Source organism: Ambystoma mexicanum, chromosome 1p (assembly GCF_040938575.1).
Source record: "Ambystoma mexicanum isolate Mex_15411 chromosome 1p, UKY_AmexF1_1, whole genome shotgun sequence".
Lineage (NCBI taxonomy): Eukaryota > Metazoa > Chordata > Amphibia > Caudata > Ambystomatidae > Ambystoma > Ambystoma mexicanum.
Window position 1 is genome coordinate 644,406,331 of NC_090921.1, and position 25,200 is coordinate 644,431,530.

A 25,200-nucleotide genomic window follows, 5' to 3' on the forward strand; every position below is an offset into this window, starting at 1 on the left:
GTCCTAGACTGGCAACAACGCACACATGCATTTCCTAATCTAAAACTCCAGCACATTGACTGTCACCAAGGACATTCCAACCACAAAGCACATTGAGGCCATACAAATGGGGAAGAGTGCTATATAAATAACCGAATAAGTGGGCCCAGTAGACTCAGAAGCCTTGGAAGGGGACAGAATAGTGTACATTTTGTTTTCCATCCCCTCATTCCATAGAGTTTAACAGGTGCAATGTCCAAACCCTACCTCTCCCCCCTGCTAACCTGTAGATGGGGCAGTTTTCTTACATGGGATTTTCATTCTTAAATATAGTATTCTGCTCAACTTTAACCAAGAGAGACCAGTTTGCTTAGTTAAAGCTTTCACCGCCCCCACACTTCTGTCTAAAGCCTTACTGTTCAGTCATGCTGACTCAATGGCGTTTGGCTTCATAAGTGCCTTACCATTCATCAAAATAGGGTGGCCTCACAGCATAGATTCTGAAAATCCACTCACCAAGACAGCTCATAACAAGACACCTGTAACTGGACTGCAAAATTATATTGCAATAGGTCCAAAACTATTTATAATTCAGTTCTGGTTAGAAGTCATAGCACAATGAGCCATTGTGCAATCTTGAATTTCCCAAAAAGTCAACCAGAACTTACTGGTTGGAGGTACAGTGAATATAGAGTATCAGTGATGTGAATAGTCATTGTGTATGTACCAAACGTCTCTTTTCTATAGATCATGAATTTTCATTTTTATGTAGGTCCTGGTGTACATTGTTGGACAAGATAAACAAAAAACAGTTATCCGTAAATATCTGGAACCACTCTTGCAGTAGAAGCTTAGCGGACAGTAAGTTTAGCATGCGTTTGAGTGAAAGACCTTCCTTTGAACAGAACTTGAGGCAATAGCTTAAAACATTTTTATTGAATTGTCTGATACACCACCTGAAGTGAATACATTCTTGGAAACAAATGAAAACGTCAGAATAGGATCAGCTACCGTTTGCACATGGAATGAATTACAGCTGCAAAGTATGGACGTTACTCAATGCGAAATAGTAAAATATGTAGCCTTTTAAAAAAAAGTAAAATATATCTATGAAAGAACATTAATTTCACATTTTACATCCAGCCAACAATTAAAACATAAGAAAAATACATCCAAAAATAGTTTAAGCATTTCTATCCATGCGAACATCAATTTCACGGCCACCAAGTTTTATCCCATTCATCAGTCGACATGCTCGCTCAGCAACCTCTGGGGAGTCAAATTTAACAACGCCACAACCCTTGGATTTGCCATTTTCCATCTTGATGTCAGCATAGATTACATGACCTGAGAAAAAATGATTGTAGAAAATTAGGACAATGAAAATAAGTCACACTCGTAAAATAAGTAATTTCAAAAAGGCACTTCGAACTACTTACTTACCATTAATGGCCCTAGAGTAGGTAGATTTGATGTACTTCAAATATACCCCTCCTTCACTTATTGCAATAGGCAGTGTAGTTTAAATACCTGGCGTTTTATAGTTTACTTGCATCCAACAGTGAAATCTATTTGTGAGGCCAATGCATTTGACATGACTCCCGACTTGACACTTGCTTCCTACCCCCTCCCCCACCATCAGGAATCCAGTACTATTACGAAGAGTTGGGGAACCGTTAGCAGATTTCGAAATGTAATAATGCTGGATATTGGTCACCAATATATGCTACATTAGACAATCGCAACAAAGAATGTAAGCAGCCTGGTGAGTAAAAGCAACATAGCAGGTTTTCTGGCAGACCCTTGCCCACTAGACGTCTACATGAGCATCCTCACAAACAGATTACCTAAACCTCTTCAAACACTCAATAGCAACTGGCACTGCGCCACAAGCCTTCAAATCTGCCTACATCAAGCCACTCCACAAAGATACTATGGGGAAACATGGGAGACCCAACCAACTACAGACCAATTTAAAATATTCCACACTCAGTAAAACTAATAGAAAGACAAGTTTAGGAACCAATCTTGGAATATGTAGAAAACTGGTTAGATCAGGCACCAGTAGGCTTCAGACCCATGAGGAATGGAAACTGCACTAACTGAAGACAAAAGCAGACTCACATCAACTCTGCACTAATACTACTCGATCTCAGCAGCCTTTGACAGTCAACCATGATGCTGATCCTAGATATCTTCTAGTCTTTTGAGTGCAACAGCTCTCCTCTGGCTAAAATCCTTTGACAGAAAATACCTACATAGCACCATTCTAGTCAGCACCTTGGAAACCAATATGCAGTTACAAAGGGCTCATCGCTGTCCCCATTGCTCTTAAACATCTGCTTGATCCCCACATTCGTTAACCTAAAAAAAGAAATATGGCCTCACTGCTACCACTATGCTTATGACAAATCTATAAAATCAATGCTAGCGAAGAACCAACCCCAGGCTCTCACCGACTGCCCCCATTGAAATCCCCACCCAATGACCTGTTGATCACATTCCATGGCCCACCAATCTGGGAAACCCACCAGAAAATCCAAAGTGGGCAAATCTTAATGGATAAGACTAAAACCAGAATGCTTCTTCCACTTACACACATTCAAGATGCTTCCTTCTTCACAAAGAACTAGCCCTTCTTCAAGAATAGACTAGGCTGCATCTAACTTGGAATGCCAGAATGCCTCACGAAGAAGCTACAACGAATACAGAACGCAGCAGCAAGACTACCCCTTGGGCTCACTAGAATAAAACCATCACCCCAGCACTAACACTACATTGGTTACCAGTCAAAAACTAACAGAACGATCCACAGCCAAGGAGCGGAATTCACAGGAATAAGTCACCATCTACAAACCGAACACTAATATAACGCAACACTCGCCTCGAACAAAAATATGCAAAAAGAAATTCATGGCGGAGTGGGGGACGGGGGCTTTGGTTGAGTTATCGGCATCACCACCTTTGCAGGACCTCCATACTCTACCCTGAAAAAGCCCAGGTTGCACACCAGACTAGGGCAATGCTCCAGTCTACACCAGTCTGATATAAACTTGCCCCCCCCCCCCCCCAACACACTGCCCAAGTGGTTTAGAAAGGCCCATTTTTGACACATCAACCAGAGGACTGACCTGAGCGAGGATTGAGGACTTGTGAAGGTCGTATTTGAGCTTTGCTTGACCAAACGCTGTGGGAGTCTGCAGACTCAAAGCCAGCTAGGATCAAATTTGGAATTTGTTGACCAGGAGCAAAAGCAGCTCCTGGGTATCGACCACAACCAGTAAGGTATTAGCTAGCTTTGGGGAACCAGGCACTAGTACAGACAGCAGCATATCTGACTTTGCGCAAGGTAACTGTTCATTTCATGTTATCAAATACACTCCAAATGTCCCTTAAGCGTATTCCTAAATCGTCCCCTAGATACATAGTCAATATCCAATAGCTAGGTTTGCATGGCACCACTTAAGTAGCTCCTGGTAGCTGTTGGTTTCAAGCTAACCAAGCTTACCAGGCTCCCGTTGGCAATTTCGAACCCTGAGCCTGCTATATGAAACCATTCTTTGTTTGACTGATTTCTGCTAATAAACCAATACCGTAAGTATCGCAAACTGCAGAGGGACATCAGGATGTGGAATAAGCCACCATACAAAGCCAACTATTGTGGTGATTTGTCAACAGTTCCAAGAAATCAGCAAGGGTAGAAATTTCAAGTTGCAAGCCATTCGCTAGGCATAAAGTCACTCCCACCTCAATTCTATACATACTGCACTACTGGTTAAGGGTCAATTATCACTAGCAAATGGCTAGTGCACATTTGAGGCCTGATAATGTTTCCATGGCAGAAAACAAGCTTGGAAACAACTTAAAAACAAAAATACTAAACTCACCACATTCGTTAAATTTGTCTTTCAGCATTTTCCAAGTGAAGTCAAAAGAAAGCTAGAAAAAAGAAAAGACTCAATTAAATGGTGTTTACTAAAGTGGGGCTTTAGAACCTACTCCGAAAAATGGACCAAATTTCAGGAACACCCCAAAAAACCTGCATGTGCTGCAAAGGCTATTTTACATGGCCTCGGAGATTTAACATTTTAGCTTTAATGTTTTATTACCAATTTATCCATTTGGAACAGGTTTGTTATTTCTGCAGGAAGCAAACTATTTCTACATTTCAAAATAGTTTGACGCGCCCTAAGCAATCACTTTCCAATGAGATAAAACAGCCTAATTAATGAGCAAAACACAACATACGCTTGGAAGAGAACACTTTAGAGCACCTTATTGTATGTGTGTACACTTTAACAGGGGTAAGTTGCAGACTTAAATGTCAATCGACCAAAGGCATGGACGGTAGTTCTACACATGCAGCCCGGACAATATTTCTTTATCACAAAGCAAGGGTCATCACTCACCAATGGGAAGTGAAATGAGTGCGAATTGTGGCTGTCTGTACAACACTGTAGAAAATGCAGATTTCACACTGCAAGAGCAAAGTCCTAACTAGAGCAATTAATTTCAGATTCCCCCAAATTGTTCCACTGAGCTGACTGTAGACCAGCCAAGATAGACAAAACTTGAAGCACCCAAGGCAAGGTCCACCCCACAGATTCACACTAGGCAAGTAACTGCACTTCGTGGAGGGGTACATTTAAAGTTTCAATATACTAGCCATGCAAAGTTAAACCGAATCCAGCCAACTTTGCCACATTCACACAGCACAACATACTCCAAGTCAATTACAACTCGCTAGTGGAGTCAGGAATAAGCCTACAAGCCATTCCTTCTGAAATGAAGCTCATAAGGTCCTTTAGAGAATGCATTACAAGACATCACCATAGATAGTTGAGACTTGCACAGGCACTGAAGGCCAAGTAAGATCCAGCCGTTTTCATGGACCGTAGATGTTAACGAATACACATGGACGTTTTCTGGGAAGAAGTCATGGCTGTTGGAAGTTATCAGGATGTGGGATTGTTATTGACCCCACTTTTCACTAAATAAATGGTACTCTACACTTATTCGAAAGACAAACCTTTATACTTAGTAACCCCCACTACTGAACTTGCTAGAACAAGGCATGCCAACAATTGAGAAGCCCTCCCACCCCTCTTAACCACTGCTACTAACAGCGGAAGACTCTGGGCATAGCCTGCCAATTGTTGGAAAAGGCCTGCAACCAGCCAAGCTGCATTGGCAGTCAAACGTTGGTAGTGCTGGCTAGAGAGTAGTGGCACTACAAGTAGATTGTCAATCCACCAGACACCCATGACCATTGTCATAGGCGTTTAGTTAACCTTACTGTAATCTGGGAGCCGGACTGGTAATATAACTTGTGCTAGAATTGCAGCTCTGCTTTGGCAGTTCTGCGTCTAGTATTGCCCACAGAATCCTTGCTTAGGTAATATGCTCGACCGAGGATTGTGAAACGCAGGTTGTGTAAATTAGGTCTCGTGTATTGTACAAGCAACTTGTGTTTCTCCCGTTATGAGAGTCATACAGCTATAGATAGGACTGTTCTAGTGGCACAGATGCTGCCACTACTGCAAGCACTTTTGAGAACGCACACGGTGGTGTTGATGCCATTCCATAAATTACCTCGAAATGATTTTCTTGAAACATAGTCGGACCAAGCAACTGCAAGTTTGGGTTCATTCACAGCCTCCTGCTGCCTTTCTTTAGCAGACAGGTCCACAGTGGCATCGAAGCTGCCACCTACGTGCTTTCGAGGGGCAATTAACTTATTTTCCAGAATATGCCTGCATTGAAACCAGTCACCTCGGTATGGAGAACAGTGCAATGGTTCAGTTAGGTTTTATGTTAATGGGAATTTGTATAGCACCTTTGAACAACGCGTTGTAGGTTGAACGCCCTCAAGGACCGGAGTCCGGGTCAGTGGTGATAGTGCGTGTGTGCAGAGCGACAGAGGGGTAGCTGCATTCTAACGCTGAAGTAGTATCCAGGGTATGTGAGCCAGGTCGTATGTGTGCAGCTGCATTCTAGCTGACGTGGTTCGTGTGCGAGTGTGCAGCTAGACCACATTTATTGTGGGGAGGTATAGCTGCTAGTGCTGTGGGTGCTGAGCAGAGAGGTGGGAGAGTATCCATGGGGTTGGAAGAGGCCTCCCTCTCCCAGATTGCCTACCAAATTAACTAGGCTCCCGTTGTAGGCGTCTGGTGGTTTAGGAAACTCAATCTAGTACAAACTACACTATCTGCAATACATGGCTTTACCTTCCCGGGCCTCATACTTCAAGCGATGCAGTGTTACGCAACCTGCTGTACGAGGCTAGTAGCTTCCAGGTGCACGTAGAATAATCTAGGTCTGGCCATGGCTGGGGCTGAAGTGTGTTAACAATGCCAACTTGCACAAGCAGACATAATGCGAAATGCAGTTTCAGGCTGACTAGGAGTCAGTCATGCAAGATGCACAATTAGGCTAACCTCAGATATAATGCAGTTTCAGGCAAAACACAGACATTAGTGAATAATATAACCTAGATTTGAAACAATCAGTAACGAAAGCAACTTTTATTCAAACTTGGCAGTGTAGTGAAATAATTATAGCCAAGATAGATGCAAGTAGGAAAGAAGGTAATAAGCACGGAGGGATTTCCTTGAGTGCAGCAATGGCTGTACTCCCCGCCCAAGTGCAACTACCCCAACCATGGAATCTGATCACAAACTGCAATCTTGCCACTGGATGGCTCTACACTGCCCTAGGCAAAGATGAGGTAATTTGTTCATGCCTCAAATGCCATCCTCACTACCTTTCCACCACAACGAGCATGCATGGCTCACAAACTTGAGTTCTCAGACAGCGACATGAAAGTAACAAGTTACCTGTAACTGTTCTCCAGCTTGGGTCTGGCATGGATTCACAAGCTCATGAATTTCCTTGTCAGGCTGGGAATCCTTGGTAAAGAAAAAAAATCTGAACTGCCTTTCTCCTAACAACCAATCACTGGTCTCTGGGACATACTGCCTCCAGCCAATGACTGCCATCTACCCAAACCCAATCTCAAGCAGGCATCTTCAGATTTGGTAGCACGTAACGTGGCAGTAGGCCCAAGAGAAGAGCCGCAGAGGGGTAGGTGAGAGGGTTTGCATGTGAACCCATGCTGGAGAACAACAGTTACAGGTAAGTAGCTTGTTCCTTCTCCATCATGGGGTCTGGCATGGATTCACATGTTCATGAATAAAGATTGCATAGCAGTACACATGCAAACGAGACGTGGCAAGGCTCAAAATTAAGCATCTCTTACCTACTCACCATACTCAACAGGTTGCGCAGCACTGCTTGGGCGACTCTGGACTCCTCCCTGTCGACGCAGTAGAACTTTGTGAAGGTGTGCGTCGACGTCCACGTAGCAGTCCTGCAGATGTCAAGCAGGGGCACACCAGACCGGAACGCTGCAGTTGCAGCGATCGCTCTGGTCGAGTGGGCTCTCGGACAGCCAGGCAACGGTTGGTTCGCCAACCAGTGACAATGGGCGATGCAGCCGGAGAGCCACCTGGAAATGGAAGCCTTGGAGAGGGGTCTTCCTTCCCATGGTTCACAGGGCCAAAGTTAAGTTCTGAAGTCTTCCAGAAACTTTTCATGCGGCCCACATAGAACTTTGCATTCGCTGGATGTGGCTAGAGTGCTAAAGTCCTTTCAGCCGACGACAAAGGCGTCGGGAAGAATACAGTAACACGAAGGGCTTGTTTAGATGAAAGTCCGACGGCACCTTGGGCATGAAAGAGGGGTGCGTCCACAGCACCACCCTCATCTCGTGGAATGTCAAATAAGGTGGTTTACCAGAGAGGGCCTGGTGGATCTCTCCTACTCGTCTTGTGGAGGTGATGGCCACAAGAAAAGCCGTTTTCCACAACAAAAACTTCAGTGGCGCCAAATGCTTAGGCTCGAACGGGGGACCCATGAGTCTAGTAAGCACCACATTAAGCTCCCACGCTAGATCCTTCACCGGAGGGAACAAGGAACAAGTTACTTACCTGTAACTGTTCTCCAGCATGGGTCTGGCATGGATTCACATGCTCATGAATATTCTCCGTCAGGCTGGGAATCCTCGGTAAAGAAAAAACCAGTATCAGTTTCGTTTCTGATCTGTCTTTCGTAGTAATAACCAATCACTGGTCTCTGCGTCATACTGACCACAGCCAATGACTGCCCTCTACCTAAGCACCGCCTCTGGCAGCCATCTTCAGATTTGGAAGCACGTGAAGTGGCAGTATGACCAAGTGAAGAGCCGCAGAGGGGTAGGCGGGAGGGTTCGCATGTGAATCCATGCCAGACCCATGCTGGAGAACAACAGTTACAGGTAAGTAACTTGTTCCTTCTCCAGCATGGGGTCTGGCATGGATTCACATGCTCATGAATAAAGAATACATAGCAGTACACACATGCACCACCACGGGAGGTGGCAAAGGCTCAACATTAAGCATTGCATCAAACTCAACATTAAGCATCGTACCTCCTCACCAGGCTCACCTCAGGCGAACAGGTTGCGCAGCACTGCTTGGCCGACCCTGGACTCCTCCCTGGAATCCCGATCGACGCAGTAGAACTTCGTGAAGGTGTGCGTCGACCTCCACGTAGCAGCCCTGCATATGTCCAGCAGGGGCACACCAGAAAGGAACGCCGTGGTAGCTGCGATCGCTCTGGTGGAATGGGCTCTCGGACGGCCGGGCAGCGGTCGGTTTGCCAACCGATGACAGTACATGATACAGCCGGAGAGCCATCTGGAAATGGAAGCCTTCGAGAGAGCCTTCCCCTGATTGACAGGTCCAAAGTTCACAAAGAGTTGTGACGTCTTCCGAAAACACTTCGTGCGGTCCACGTAGAACTTCAGCGCTCTAGCCACATCCAGCGAGTGCAAAGTCCTCTCAGCCGGCGACGGGAAGAACACAGGCAACACCAAGGGTTCGTTGAGATGGAAGTCCGACGGTAAATTGGGCATGAAGGAGGGGTGCGTCCTGAGCACTACCCTCGGGTCGTGAAAAGTCAAGTACGGGGCCTTGCAGGAAAGGGCCTGGATCTCTCCCACCCGTCGTGCGGAGGTGATGGCCACAAGAAATGCTGTTTTCCACGACAGAAACTTATACGGGGACGAGTGCAGAGGCTCGAACGGAGGTCCCATGAGCTTGGTCAGCACCACGTTTAGCTCCCACGCTGGGGCCGGAGCCTTCACTGGCGGGAACGATCTGAACAGTCCCTTCATGAACACTTTCACCAGACGATGAGACCACAAGGACGTCCGTCCCGTGATTCTGGTGTATCGGGAGATCGCAGCAAGATGAATCTTGATGGACGCGTGTGCCAGTCCAGCTTTGGCCAGCGTCAGCAGGTACGGCAGAACTTGGGGAGCCGTAATCCGTAGAGGGTTAATCTTCTGTGCGTGGCACCAGACAGAGAACCTCTTCCATTTGTGTCCGTAGCATTTAAGAGTCGTGGACGCCCTGGCCTTTGCAAGAACCTCTCTGCAGTCGGCCGGTATGTCGTATCCTCCAAACTCTAGCGCTGCAGGAGCCAGGCCTGCAAGTTCAGCGATTTCGGGTCGTGGTGGAGGATGGCGCCTCCTTCCCTGGAGAGCAGATCCGCGTCCACCGGCAGCTTGATTGGCGGGGACGCTGACAAGTCCAGAAGGTCCGGGAACCATATCTGCCTCGGCCACGCAGGTGCGACGAGGATCATCCTGCACCGTGACCTCTTGAGCTGGTTGACGAGCCGGATTAGCAGTGGCAAAGGAGGGAACGCGTAGAGGAACAGGCCCTCCCAGGGGAACGAGAAAGCATCGCCCATGCTCCTCGCCTGGGGAAACCTGCTGGCCAACCTCCGGCACTTGGAGTTCGTCGCCGTCGCGAACAGGTCGATCTGGGGTGTGCCCCACCGTCGGAAGAGGCGATCCACTAGATCCTGCCGTAGTTCCCACTCGTGGCACGAGCGCAGCTCCCTGCTGAGTGAGTCGGCGATGGTGTTTTTCATCCCTGCCAGATGAAACTGCACCAGAAAACATCCCTTGGGCGACTACCCAATGCCACAGGTCCTGCGCCTCCTTGGACAGTGCTGGGGACCTGGTTCCGCCCTGTTTTCTGATGTAAAACATGGTGGTGTTGTCGGTGAAGATCCTCACCACCTTGCCCTTGAGGGACGGAAGGAAGGACCTGAGGGCCCAAAACACTGCACGGAGCTCCAGGACATTGATATGTAAGGATTTCTCCGTCGGGAGCCAAAAGGCCCCTTGCGTGCAGATTTTCGGTGTGCGCTCCCCACCCTTCCAGGGAGGCATCCGTGGTCACTGTCTCCTGGTGGGCTGGGGTCTGGAAGTCCATGCCCACCGTCAGATGCGCGCGGGTGCCCCACCACCGGATCGCTCGTCGGAAACTCTCGTCGAGTGTGATCCTTTCCTCGAAGTTGCCCGTCGTTTGGATCCAGCGCGCGTCCAGGAACTCCTGCAACGGGCGCATCCGGAGCCTGCACATGGGAATGAGGTAGATGCAGGAAGACATCATTCCGAGGAGGGACTTGATGGACCTCACCTTGGCCGCGTCGGCCACCAACATCCGCTGCACCTTGCCCAGGATGGTCCTGGTCCTCTCCTCCGACGGGGAGGCCCGAAGGGACACTGTGTTGAGCCTCGCTCCCAGAAACAGTGTCTTGCACGGGTACCAGGTGGGATTTGGCGTAGTTCACGGAGAATCCCAGGTCCGTGAGAAGTTGGACGGTCCTTGCCCTGTGGACCACGGCAAGCTCCCTTGTCTTGGCTCGGATGAGCCAGTCGTCCAGGTAGGGGTAGACGTGGATCCCTTCGCGGCGCAGCTGAGCCGCCACCGGTGCGAGGCACTTGGTGAACACCCTGGGTGCCGACCGTAGACCGAAGGGGAGGGCTTTGAACTGGTAATGCCGCCCTTGGACCACAAACCTGAGGAATTTTCGGTGCCCCTTCAAGATGGGAATATGGAAGTAGGCATCCTCCAAATCCAACGACGACAGGAAGTCTCCTTCCTCCAGCTGACCCAGGACGTGCTGGAGGGTGACCATCCGGAACTTTTGCGCCTTGATGAACTTGTTCAGACGTCGCAGGTCCAGGATGGGGCGCCATCCCCCCCCCCCCCCCCCCCCCCCCCCCCCCCGTCTTCTTCACGAGGAAGTATCTCGAGTAGACTCCGGAGCCTTCACCTCCAGGAGAAGTTGAGGGACGTGAAGTTCTTTCCTGGCCACGGGGGGGGGGGGGGGGGGGGGGGGGGGGGGGGGGACGCGCGGACACTTTCTTTGAAACTCGAGCGCGTGGTCCCGGGCCAAGGCGTCCAGCACCCAACTGTCAGTGGAGATGGACTCCCACACGCTGACGAAGCTCGCCAGCCGGCCTCCCACCGGGGTGCTTCGGTGGGGGCCCGACCCCCCGGCCGGTTCAATCCTGCTTCGAGGCTTTAGCGCCTTGTCCTTGGCGACGACGGCGGGGTCCGCCAGGCTTGCCTCGTCCTCTGTAGGCCTCCTGAGATGACGAGCGGGCCCGCTTGACGGTAGGAGGAGAAACCGCCGCCGGAACCTTTGGAGGCGCCCTTGCCTCCGCCTGCTCCGAAAGGGCGTCCGTCGTTGTTGGAGAACTCCAAGGACCCGGGCCGTCTCGGTGTCCGTTTTAATGGCCTGAAGGGAATCGTTCACAGTTTTCCCAAACAGGTTGTTCCCATCGAAGGGCATGTCCAGGACTCTGGTCTGAACGTCTTGACAGAAGTCCGTAGCCTTGAGCCATCCACGCCGCCTAAGGCGAACGCCGTTGCCCAACTGGCGGAACCCAGTGTCGGCGATGTCCGTCGCAACTGTAATGGCGTGGTCCGAAGCCACCTCACCTTCCTGCAGGATCTCCAGGGCCTCTGCCCTCTTGTCGTCCGGCAAGAAGTCCAGCAGGGGAGCCAGTTTGTACCAGAGCTCCCTGTCGTATCGGGCCACGATAGCCAAGGCGTTGGCAGGTTTAATCGTCGTCGCTGCAGACGAGATGACTGTGTCCCATAGCGTCCAATTTCTTTCCCTCGCCGTCCGGTGGGGAAGTCGATGTGGAGGCCGCACCCCCCCCCCCGCTTTTTTCCTGGCCGCCGCGGAGACGACGGAGTCTGGGGTAGGCTGCGCCCGGAGGCACAGGGGGGCCGTGTCCGGGACCCGGTACTTTTTCTCGTACCGGTCTCTTCTAGCTGGCGTCGTGGACGGGTTCTTGAGGAGGGTGAGGCCCTCATCCCAAATGTCGTCCAATAGAGGCACCGCGAGGACCGTCTTCCTCTTGGCCTCGCGCCGCTGATAAAGGAAACCTTCCTTCTCCTCAGGGCAGAGTTGGAAAAGCTCGGATGCCCTGGCGATCATTGAGTGGAACGATCCAATCTCGTCAGGCGGAGAAGCCCTGGTGGGAGGAGACGACGGTACATCCTTGTCGTATACCTCGTCGTCCGTACCCGTCGCTGCCGTGTCAGTCCCCGTATCATCCCCTCGGGTGGACGGGGAGGAGGGCTGGAAGGGGCGCGACGGCTGAAAAGGAGGTGGAGGGTGGATCCTTCTTTTCTTGGTAGGGGGAACACCAGAAGGTCCCGGTTCTGGGTCCCCCGACGGGAGAGGTTCCGTCGGCAACGGTAGTCTCGTCCTTATCTCAGAGCATAAGGACTGTATAGCCAACAAAATGGCCGCCGAGTTGTCTCGCGGCGCTGGCAGAGGGGAATCCGACGGGCGATCAGGGGCCCTGTCGGTACCCTCGACGATGTCGTCACCTGGTTCGGGATCCATCCCGACGGGCCGGTCTTCTTCCACGCCGAGGCCGTGGCTTAAGACCTCGACCAGCTCCTCCTCCGAGGTTGAGGCCGAATCTACGACGACGCCCTGGCCCCCCTTTTTCTTCCCCACGGGGGATTTCACGGGGGTCCTATCGATGGGCACAAAAGAGGACTCCCTCCGAGGTGGCAGGGAGACTGAGCCCCGAGGTCGCCACCACTGGTGTAGCCTCCACAGGCTGAGCCAGGGCCGCCGCGACAGTTTCGATAGAGGGCTTGGCCAGATGGATTAAGGCCTTCACCACCTTAGGTGCGCTCACCGCCTTATCCTTGGGGGGGGGGGGGGGGGAGCAACACTGCCTCGCTCCCCCTCCGCCTTCGAGCTCGACCGGGGCCTCTCCAGGAGCTTCGCCGGGTACTCGGCCTTCCTCTTACCCGACCCAGAGCGTTGGCTCGTGGTTGATGGTGCCGGGGAGGGTGCGCCCTGCCTGGCGCCCGTAGAGCCCGACCATTCGGCGCTCCCGGTGCCAGCGGACTCGCGGTGCTTGGCCTTATGTTGGACCCCCGTCGCCGGGGCGTCCTCAAAGGTCTTAGAAGACCGCTCGGATTTCTTCCTCTTCTCGCCGGACGGGCTCTTCCCTTCTAGCCAGTTGGCGAGACGTTGATGTCGGTCCTTCATGGTCCGCTCCGACATGTTGCCGCAAAACGCACAGTTCTCCACGTGCGTCTTGTCCTCATGTAGGCAGTAAAGACAAAAAGAGTGTTCGTCCTCCTTGAAGAAGTTCTGCAGCTGGCATCCAGGGGAGACCATGAACAGCTTTCCGGGCGTCGAGCTTCCCTTCTCCAGGGCCATGGCCGGGCCTGAGAAACTTCTGGAGTCCTCCAAAAGCGTAGCTCGACGAAATCTTCACCCTTGAGGGGCGCAGACGAATCCGAAAGTTTTTGAGAAAAAACGTGGAAAAAAATAGCACTAACGCTCGAGAGGAATAGCACGAGGATCCCAACACATGAACGTGCGGTAAAAATCTGAAGATGGCTGCCAGAGGCGGTGCTTAGGTAGAGGGCAGTCATTGGCTGTGGTCAGTATGACGCAGAGACCAGTGATTGGTTATTACTACGAAAGACAGAAACGAAACTGATACTGGTTTTTTCTTTACCGAGGATTCCCAGCCTGACGACGGGGAATATTCATGAGCATGTGAATCCATGCCAGACCCCATGCTGGAGAAGTGCAATAGTCCTATGACGAACTCCTTAACCAAACGATGCAATCATAAGGATGACCGTCCAGATCTGGTGTTGCGGGAAATTGCCGCCAGATGAACCTTTATAAAAGCCTGGGGCAGTCATGCCTTGGCCAACAGCAACAAATACGGAAGCACCTGCAGAGCAGTGACTCGTAGAGTGTTGATCTTCAGGGTACAGCACCAAACGGTGAACTTCTTCCACTTGTTCCCGTAGCATTTGAGAGTAGATGAAGCTCTGGCCTTGGCAAGCACAATCCGCTGGGAGATCGTAGCCCCCAAACTAGTGCTGCAGGAACCAGGCCTTCAGGTTCAGCGATCCTGGGTCGTAGTGCAGAATTGCGCCTCCTTCCCTGGCGAGAAGATGTGACCACCGGAAACTTGCCTGGAGGGGACACCAACATGTCCAGAAGGTCCGGGTACCATATCTTTCTCACCCACGCCGGTGCAACAAGAATCATCCGCCACCGGGACCATCTGAGTTGATAAGAAGCAACAGCAACGGAGGGAACGCATACAGAACCAGGCCGTCTCAGGGGAAAGTGAAAGTGTCCCCCATGCTCCCCGGCTGGGGAAACCTGCTGGAGAACCCCTGGCACTTGGTAATCGCCAACAGATCGATCTGGGGATTACCCCATCTGCAGAACAGGTGATCCACTTGGTCCAGCCCAAGTTCCCACTCGTGGCAAGAGCTTAGCTCCCTGCAGAGAGTCGGCGATGGTGTTATTCACTCCTGCTAGCTGGATTAAACTGGATGAAGAACAGTCCTGCGCCTCTTTGGAGAGAGCCGGGATTGTGTTCCCTCTGCTTCCGGATGTAGAACATCGTGGTGGTGTTGTCCGTGAAGAGCAGTACCACCTTGCCCTTGAGGGACGCAAGGAAGGACTTGAGCCCAAAACACTGCTCATAGCTCCAACACGATGTGCAACGACTTTTCCTACGGTAGCCACAGGCCTCTTGCATGAAGACCCAGAGTGCGCTCCCCATCCCTCCAGGGAGGCATCCGTCGTGACCAGTCTCCCGATGAGGTGGGGTCTGGATGTGTGCACACTTCCCACTTCTGTATCGCTCGACGGAAGCTCTAGAGTGTGTTCTTGTCCTCGAAGCTCCCCGCCACTTTTATCCAACGGGCATTGAGGAATTCCTGCAGCATAAGCATCCATAGCCTGCACAGCCGAATTAGGTATATGCATTACGACATCATGCCGAGTAGAGACTTGATGGACCTCAACCTTGCGACCTTCAGGGCCAACAACCTTTGTACCTTGCCCAGGATGGCCGCAATCCTCTTAGCACGAGCCGTCTCAATGTCCGCTTTGATGTCCTGGAGAGACTCGTCCACAGTCTTACCAAACAAATTGTCCCCATCCTCCAAGGACATGTCCAAAACATCCTGGAGGAAATCAGTGGTTCTCAGCCTCGCCGACAAAGGCAAACACTGTTGCCCGTTCGGCGGAATCCCATATCGGCAATGTCTGTGGCCACTCCCATGGCGTGGTCTGAAGCCACCTCGCCTTCCTGTAGAATCTCCAATGTGGTGGCCCTATTGTCGTCGGGAAGGAAGTCCAGGAGGGTGGCCACCTTGAACCAAAGTTCCCTTGTCGTACCGTGCCACGATGGCGAGGCAGTTAGTGGCGATGGTCGTCGCGGCTGACGTGATCAACCTTTGCCCCATGGCAGCCAACCTTTCCCTCACCGCCCAGAGGGGGACGGGGGGGGTGGGTAACTGGGGGAGGAGGCTGCCGAGGATGAGCCCGAAGACTGCTGCCAAAACCAGAGTCTAAACAGCTGGGACCGTAAGCACTTGGTGAGAGTCCGGCACTCTGCATTTGTTCTCGTAGCAACCCCTCTTCAGAGCCAACGAAGGGTTCTTCATGAGGGCCAACCCCTCGTCCCAAATGTCATCCAATAACGGGATCGACAACAGTCTTCCTCTTCGCCTACCGGCGCTGCTAAAGGAAACCCGCTTTCTACTCCACCGGGACGAGCTGGAACAGCTCTGAGGCCTTGGACATCATGACGTGGAACAAGCCAATCTTCTCTTGCAGTGATCTGGCCGGCGGAGACAGGAGATCCCCAGGCTGCAGTCGTTCCAGGTCTTTGTGGAGAGCACTGGGGATCTGGTGCCTCCCTGCTTCCTGATGTATTGTCCATGAAGACCCGCACCACCCGCCCATTGAGGGACGGAAGGAAAGACTTGAGGGCCCAAAACACTGCCCGCAGCTCCAACCCGATGTGCAACGTCTTCTCCGGTAGCCACAGGCCTCTCGCATGAACACTTCCGGTGTGAGCTCCCCATTCTTCCAGGAAGGTGTCCATTTTGACAGTCTCCTGGTGAGGTGGGGTCTGGAAATCCACACCTTCGGACTGATGTGGCCGAACTCCCCACCATTGTATCGCTCGACGGAAACTCGCAGAGTGATCTTTTCCTCGAAGCTTCCCGACACTTGTATCAAACGGGCGTTGAGGAACTCGTATAGTGGACACATCCGTAGCCTGCACAGCCGAATGAGGTACATGCATGGCAACATGTCAAGCAGAGACTTGGACCTCACCCATGCGATCTTCAGTACTAACAGCTGTCGTAACTTTCCCAAGATGGTCGCTATCCTCTCGTTCGACTGAGACGCCAGGCACAACACTTGAGTCGGGATCCCAGAAACAGCGCGTTCTGCAATGGAGTCAAGCATGACTTTACATAGTTCACCAAGAACCCCAGATCTGTCAGAAGGCAGCTGGTCCTTGCCGAGTAGTCGACAGCCATGTCCTTAGAGCTGGCCTGAATGAGCCAGTGGCCCAAGTAAGGGTAGATGTGGATCCTTCTAGACGCAGCTGCGCTGTCAAAGGCGCCAGGCACTTGGTGAAAAGCCTTGGCGCCGACTTCAACTCAAAAGGAAGGGCCTTGAATTGGGAATGCTGACCTTTAACCACTAAGCCCAGAAACTTGCGATGCCCCTTGCGAATGGCGATGTGGAAGTAAGCAACCCACAAGTCCAGCGACGACAGTCACCTTACAGCTGTCCAAGCACGTGCTGGTGTCACCATCCAGAACTTTTGGGACGTTTAGACGGGTCTTTTAGACAGGTCTAGGATGGGCCTCCAGCTGCTGGTTTATGACAAACAAGAGTACTCGAGCCCCGAAGACTTTGGGACAAGCTCTATCACACCGTTCTTAAACATGGCCCGCATCACCTGCAGCAGCTGCGGACATTGGTTTTCCTGCCAGGACAACGGTGGCATTGGGGGACACTTCCATTGACATTCCAGGGTGTGTCTGTGGGCGAAAGAGTCAAGCACCCAGCTGTAGGTGGACTTCCACAAGCTGACCAAGCTAGCTAGGCAGCCTCCCACTGGGGTGCACGGGTGGGGGCCCCCCCCCCCCAACGCCGCAGTTGGTTCAATCCTGCTTGGACGTCGAAGCGCCACCTTGGGGACCCTGGCGACAATGACCTCCAGACTTGATGCGGCCCGGTTCTCCTGGCCCGATTAACGTGAGGGTTTGACAGTAAGACGAGGCAATTCCATTGAAACCGTTGGGAGGATCCTTAGGATATGCTGCACGAGGTCCCAAAGGCCGGCTTTCGCTGCTGAAGCGTGACCAAGGATGGCATGAATCTACGTCCTTCCCGAACAAATTTTCCCAAAGGGCATTTCAACACCCTCGACTGAATGTCCTGATGAAAATTGGTGGCCCCAAGCCAGCCTCGTCAAAGGCAAACGCTGTTACCCATTTGGGCGGAGCACCGTGTCAGCGATGTCCGTGGCCACCGTGATGGAGTGGTCCGAAGCCACCTCGCCTTCCTGAAGAATCTCCAAAGCTTCCGACCTCTTGGAAGCCCAGGTGGTGAGCGATCTTGAACCACAGCTCCCACTCGTAACGCACCACAATGGCAAGAGCGTTGGCGGCCTTGATGGTAGTCGCCACCGATTTGATAACTCATTGCCCCATTGCATCCAACTTCTTCCCCCTCACTGGCAGGGGAGGTTGGGGAGGCTGCTGAAGAGGAGCCTTACGAAGACTGAGAAGAGGGAGGCAAAGGGTGGTAAGGAGGCGGAGGGTGAATTTTCATCTTCTTGGTCAGTGGTTACACAGTCTCTATTGGCGCTGCGGGAGGGGCCGCCAGTGCCACAGGCATCTCCGAGACTAGAGTATGCAAAACTGAGAATGTCTGGCGAGATATCCCCAAGTGGCCGCTGAGGCGGTGATGGGGGCAGAGATGAAACCGGTGACTAAGGTGGCAGCTGGTCGCCCAGGCCCCCACCACCCTGCTGTTAGTCAGTCTCCTCGTTGGAATCCTTGCAGTAGGGCTGCTCTCTATGCACCTCTCCTCCTGCATGGTCTAGAGGCAGTTGAGTGATGCCACCACCCCTTCGGATGGAAGGCTGGGCCTTCGTCGGATGAACCTGGGCCTTCACAGCCTTGAACCCGCAGCCTTCTCCTTAAGAGGAGGGGGGGGGCGGGGGAATCAGCCCGGCCTTCTCCGGCAGGCTGGTTCTTGGCTTCTGAGTTTGCCCAGATGGTCCGAGGCGCTGCATGCACCCTGGCTGCCGAGGAGCCCGTCGCATCTGTGCTCCTGGTGACTGCTTGACCTTTTGTTGGGCCACCGTGGGAGGAGCGACCTCAAAGGTCTTAGAAGACTGCTCAGTTTTTTTGGTAGCCGGGGGAGGCATGCTGCAGGGACCCACCCAGAGCAGGGGCATTGGCCTGCAGCCACATGAGCCGCATATACCGATCCTTCAACGTGTGGGGTACCATCTCCTGACAAAACAGTCCTCCACCACGTGCTTTGGGTCTGGGTACAGGCAATAGAGGCACTTGGAATGCTTGTCGTCCGAGAAGAAATTCCGCAAGCTGCAGTCGGAACAAATCTTGAAAAGGGAAGCTGAATCCTCCAACATGTCCACAGCATAGGCCAAGAAACTTCTGGAATGCAGTACGAAACGACAAAATTCACCCTTGAGGGGGGCTGAAGAATCCAAAAAACTGGTCCACGTTAATCGAAAGGTGGATCAATGAGAGTGCAAAGCTAGAGTGACCCAAAAAATAGGAGTAAACTTTCAAAAAGCACAAAACGCAGTAAAGGCTCGAGAGCGAAGCACGAGGACTCCCAACACTGGGATGGCTGCCAGGAGGGGCTTAGGTAGAGGGCAGTATGACACCAGTGACCAGTTGTTAGAGTTCAGAAATGAAACCGATTTCTTTAAGAGTATTCCCAGCCGACAGGGAATATTCATGAGCATGTGAATCCATGCCAGACCCAACGCTGGAGAAGTGGACAGTGTTTGGCCTTGTCTTGGGCCCCCTCAAAGGAGCTATATGCCCGATCTGGCTAGATTTGGATGAGGCATCCCCCTGTGGGCCACACAGGGTAGAGACCCCGGCTTTGAGCCACAAAGCCAGTCTGACACGCCGATCCTGCATTCTTGTGTGACGGAGGAAGACAGACGCTGGGAATCCGTCCTCAATGAAAACATTCCGCAAACCGCAGCTGGTTCAGAGCTTGAAGCGGGAAGCTCGGTCCAGTTCCGACATGATCCGGCACAGTGCAGGCCTGATGGCCTTATAGAAACTTGCAAAAAAGAAACACCTGACCATCCCGCCCATGAGGGGCGGGAGATGCCGAAAAACGGATCCCCATTAAAACAAACAAAACAAAAAATCTGATGAACCAAAATAGGCAAGAATACTCTGGGCACTGCCGGGGCTACCTTGCCTGGGTCAGCCCCCTTGGCCTGCGAGAGGGCGGCCGCCACCAACTGTGCCTTACTCTTGAAGCTTTCCCCGCTTTCCTCTTCTAGGAGGAGCAGGAGCGATGGCTGGACATGGCGACAGATGGTGAAGTTGAGCACGCCCTACCCGTTCAGTAACCCCACTTGCACAGAATCCCCGTCTTGTGGCGCTTGGCCTAGTCTTGGGCCCCCACAGATCGTGCACCCTCAAAGGACTTAAAAGCCCACTCTTTGGACCAGCCGGTCCTAGGTGAGGCCTTTGATTGGAGACAGACGCACTGGAGGAGTTTGTCCTCTACAAAAATAGTATGCAGTCCACAGCTGGAGCAGAGCTCGAAAAGGGAGCTTCCCCTCCTCCACCACGGTCCCTAGTGCAGAGTAGGACGGATAGCCTTCTGGAATCTTCAACAATTCTTGCCCTGGAGGGGCGTTGAAATTTACCAAACAAACGGGTTCCCGCTTGTCGGCGGATGGAGAGATAAAGACCAGTGTATGCAGTGCCCAAAAGTGGCAGCTGAGGTGCAGGAGCTGGGAGCCCAGACCATAGTCGCCTTGCTGCTCTTACTCAGTGTCCTCCTTGCTAAGTTTCCCTCCTCCTGGACGGTTTGCAGACTGGTGAGCTTCTCCTCAGAGGGCCACCACACCCCTCACCCACTCTTTGCATCCAGTGGTGAAGGTCTCGGGGACATGACCATCGCCCTCTTCTGCGGGGTCTTCTCTATGGGCCAACCGCAGCCTCCCTCCTGGGAGGAAGGGACACCCTTGGTCCTAGGGGTCACATCCTGCAATCTTCTGGAATCCTCCACGAAGAAACTTGACGAAGTTCACCCTTGAGGGGCGCCGAGAAATCCAACAACGGGTCCATGTTAATCAATGGAGCACAAAGCCCGATTGACCAGAAACTAGAGTAATACTCAAATGATAAACGAAGTAAAAGCTCAAGAGCAAAAACACAAGGACCCCACATCACTTGAATGTGCGGTAAAAAAAAAAATCTGACGATGGCTGCCAGAGGAGCGGCTTAGGCAGAGGGCAGTATGACCCAGAGCTCCGTGATTGGTTAGGAGAAAGTTCAGAAATGGAAACTGATAAGGGATGTGGAAAAGTTTCCAGTTAATTTTGCGAGTGAGGAAGTTCAGGGGCCTGAAATGATGCACCACCACAGCAGGCACCTTCCCAGACAATAAGACAATTGAAAAATAGAATGGTTCTGAAGGACAACTACACAAGAAGGTCTGACAGCCGCATTATCAGAATGAAAAGTTAGGTTATGAGCAGCTGCACCCCCACTCAAAGCAAGACACTGCAGTCGTAAAAGTGACTTGGTAAAACAATACATTTAATTTGCAGACAGGGCCCAAGGCATTTTCATGTAGCTATTCATTCCAACTAGGAGGTTGCTTCCACAGCTGGCAAAATGCAGCTAAAAGGGTGTCGCAGAGTGAGCAGGTGCGATAGGCAGAAGGGGGCCAATTATGGGGGAAGGGATTGTGGTGTACCATGGGCTGCAACTAAATTTTGCCCTTGCTGATCTCGCACTATGATTGGTCAGTCTCTGGTATGCTTCAGCCCAAGTGGTCTGACACGGTCCAATTGGGTAGAGTTTTATTACACCACGAAAAGTGCCAACCAATTAAGATGCTTTTTGTGCAGAGTGAAATGAGGGCAGGTTAGAGGGGTGGTATTTTGGTGGTCACAAGAAAAGATACCTCCAATTATATTGTTTATAGTGTATAGTGATTTTTTTGGGCTCAATGGAGGGCAATGAAATTAAGGTTGCATTTTCAGATCAGGTTCATTTTGCTGTCTTGCAACTATAGTAGCCCCGAGTCGGCGTGTTGAATTGTTCAGTTTTAAAGGAGCCGTCCGATTCAGCTAGCTGTATTTTGCAAATAAAGCTTTTCTACTTGCAATTTGCGCGCTCATTTTTATTACTTTTGCATTACATTGGGGTACATTAATTACAGTTATAGATTAACAACCTTCAGTAGACTAGTCTTTGCAAACATGCAAATAAAAGGAGCAATACAATACAAGCAAACTTTTACATTCAATAAGCAGAGAGGACTGCGTTGAAGGTTTCAGGCACAATATGTTGCAAAGGTATAAGGAAAGACTGATAAGCCAGCTGGGCGCAATTCTTTGGGACACTATGCTGTATCCTTTGGGTTGTAGCGTGAGAGGGGCAAGGGTATTTTAGTAGTCCATCAATCCTTGGGGAAACAGTCTACAGTTGAGGGCTCTGCTAATGTTTCCATTCAGAACGGATGCATGCAGGAGCCAAGATCAAAAGCTACCAGCTGATGTCCAACAGTTCAATGTATGCTGAATTCAAAAAGGAAACCCCTGATATTACAGAAAGTCTGGCCATGCTTCCATGTGAGTCGCTAAAAACTCACATGCAGGGGAGGACAGACTAGTATCGCACCCATATCTGGCGTCCTGACCAGGCCCGATAAACAGCAGTGTTTTTTATTTTCACACATGTCAGGAGAGTTGTGTGTAGTGATGGGCAGAGTCTTGCATGGGGGAGACCTTGTAGGATATACATCTCCAGGTTTTTGTTCCTGTAATGTGGGAATGTCTGGCCATTACTTTGTCACACAAAACTAATCTGATTAAGCTCCCAACATAATGCATTTAGCACGTACCATGAAAGCACCATTGGCATCCTAATTTATGCCCAGATATTAAAGGGGAAGCCAGGTAGTAAAAGCTTCAATCAAGCTGTCCAAAATATAGGATCTATGAAAGCAAATACTGAGTACAAGCATCTATCCACGCATACCAATTTTTTAAATAATTTGATAGAGCCTTTTACTACATTTGAATTTGGACTAAAACAGAATACCTTTGCTGTATTCGAAAACAATCCATATGAAAATATTCAAACTAGACCACTTACATTTCTCACAAATATCTGGCAGCCTTTCCTTTGACCTGCAGGTCCTCCAGATGCAGATCCACCATATGCACCTCCAAATCCACCACCTCCAAAGTTGGCACGATCCATGTCCATTGTCCTGTCAAAACCAACTCCCATTGCAAGTCCCATGCGATCCAGTCCTGCCCCCATAGACTGTCCCATACTAGCTCCAATTCGGTCCATTCCACCTGCGCCTACACGATCCAAACCCATTCTACCCATGGCCCCAGAACCCATGCGATCTACTGGTGTGGACATTCGATCCATAACTTGACCAATCCGATCAATTCCAGAGCCCATTCGATCCATCGATGAAGAAACCATACCCATTCGATCCATACTAGCTGAACCCATCCTATCAACTGATCCCATTCTATCTAAAGCTGAAGCAACTCGTTCCAAAGTAGAGCCCATTCGATCCATCCCAAAACTCATTCCAGAACCCATTCTCTCTACAGAAGACAACCTGTCCATGCTGTGCCCCATTCTATCAACATTGGAAGCCATAGAATCTAAACCTATGGAACCTAGTCTATCCATCCCAGAACTAGAGAGTCTATCACCACTGGAGCCCAAGCGATCTATAACTAGCCCCAGTCTGTCTATATCAGACGACACCCTCTCCAGCCCATGGCCCATACCAGAACCCATTCTCTCAAGCCCAGATCCTAAAGCAGAACTCATCCGGTCCAATCCAGAAAGGCCACTTCCAGAGTCTAGTGAGAAAGAAATAAAAAAAAGGTACATGTCACAATGGCTACATATATCAAACTAAGGACAACATACAATTGCCACTGGTTAAACAACTAGTGGCAACCAAACTTCCTTGCGGCTTCTGATCTTTAACATGCACTGTACTGACCCACAACCATAGTTTCTCAAGTTTGAATCTAAACTCTTGGAAAACTAAGCCCAATGACCTGTGGAAGAAATGTTAAGGTTTGCACTGAATAGACTGTCCAAGCCAGTCGCCCCTCTCTCGCCCCCCCTCCCCAATTCGTTCATGCCCTCAATAATTCCCAGCCATTTGAGGTGGACTTACAGTTCACACCAAAAGTCCTGGCGAAGCTACCCGACCTTTTCCGGGGGTAACAAAAGGTTGAAAGAAGTGGGATGCAGAAATGCCTGAAGGTCCTTTTATACCACAGAATCTCTAATAGCATCCATACCCCACCCCATACAGGTTCAGGTTGTATTGCTCTGATCTGTAAGTGTGTCTGAATCTCTTGTTGCACAGGCCGAGGGGGGGCAGAGACAGGAGACGGTGATAACCCCTGTCCACCACTGAAAGGAGCCAGGAATCATGGATTTAAAATTGGTTATGTGATGGCAGTCCCTTTGTGCTGTCGCCCCAGACCACAAAATCACAAATGTTTTAGGCTCCTGGGCAGGGGAGGGCTGGGAGCAAGGCAGTTTTTGGGGAGGTAATGTTGGCACTGTTCCTTCCAATTGAGTCACAGGTCCCCCCTGGTGTTCTTAGCAGAGGCAGCCATTACCTTCTATCCTGTTGATCACGACTTACCTGGTGTCTTTGAGGGCTAAAGATGGGACACGTTACTTCCCTGCAACTACTGTTCTCCAGCAAGAGTCTAGCATTGCTTCACATGCTCATGACGATGGGGAATGCTCATGAATATTCCCTGGTGTCAGGCCAGGAATCCTTGGTAAAAGAAAGAACAGTTCACTTTCAGTCTCTCCTCTAAACCAATCACTGAGCTCTGGGTCATACTGCCCCCAGCCAATGACTGCCCTCTCCCTAAGCCTCTCCTTGGGCAGCCATCTTCTAATTTGGTAGCAGGTCAAGTGACATTATGACCAATTAGAGCTGCAGAGGGGACTGAGGGAGGTTTTGCATCTGAATCCATGCTGGACAATAGTTACAGGTAAATAACGTGTTCTCTCCAGCATGAGGTCTGGCATGGCTTCACATGCTCATGAATCAAGAATACATAGCAGTACAACATTACACAACCACGGGAGGTGGCAAGGCGCAACAGAAGCAATTACTCTTACCTCCTTAACAGGCTCACCTTCAAGAGAACAGATTGCCAAGCACTGCTTGGCCGACCATGGACTCCTCTCTGGAATTCCTCTAGACAGTAGAATCTTGTGATGGTGTGACCTCCACATAGCAGCCCTGAGGCTGTCCAGCAGGGGCACACCAGACAGAAACACTTGTCGCAGCAATCACTCTGGTGGAATGGGCTTGGATGGCCAGGCAGTGGTCTGTTTGCAAACCGATTAGGAGGGCTGGATGCTGCCAGCTGGCCACTGCGGAAACAGTCCGTTGACCGCTGGGCTTGCAAGCACATGGGAGCCGAGTCTGGCACTCGGAATTTCTTCTCTAAACAGTCCCTCTTCGCTGGGGCCATAGAAGGATTCTTCATGAGCATCATCCAATAGCGGGACTGAAAGGATGGTCTTCCTCTTCGCCTTGCGGCGCTGGTATAAGAAGCCTTACTATCTCTGACGTGAGCTGGAAGCGCACCGATGCTCTGAAGATCGTGTGGAACGATCCCATCTCGTCCAGCGGAGAGGATCTGGGCGGAGGTGATGGGAGGTCCCCATCCCACCA

At 51.1% G+C, this 25,200-nt stretch overlaps 1 protein-coding gene across 3 annotated transcripts in view; it reads right to left on the reverse strand.

The window, feature by feature from the left end:
- Positions 1-887: 887 nt before the first annotated feature.
- Positions 888-25,200, reverse strand: part of HNRNPM (heterogeneous nuclear ribonucleoprotein M) — a 60,696-nt gene continuing 36,383 nt past the window's right edge. Inside the window, exons 10-13 of one of the 3 annotated variants that reach the window (XM_069649681.1) lie at positions 22,605-23,341; positions 6,816-6,887; positions 3,867-3,918; positions 888-1,326 (exon numbers count right to left, since the gene is read on the reverse strand). In XM_069649681.1, coding sequence (XP_069505782.1) covers positions 1,163-1,326; positions 3,867-3,918; positions 6,816-6,887; positions 22,605-23,341 — 1,025 coding nt within the window. In that variant the 3' untranslated portion in view covers positions 888-1,162. The remainder of the gene's footprint in view (positions 1,327-3,866; positions 3,919-6,815; positions 6,888-22,604; positions 23,342-25,200) is intronic. The other 2 variants (XM_069649683.1, XM_069649682.1) reach the window with 2 other exon arrangements.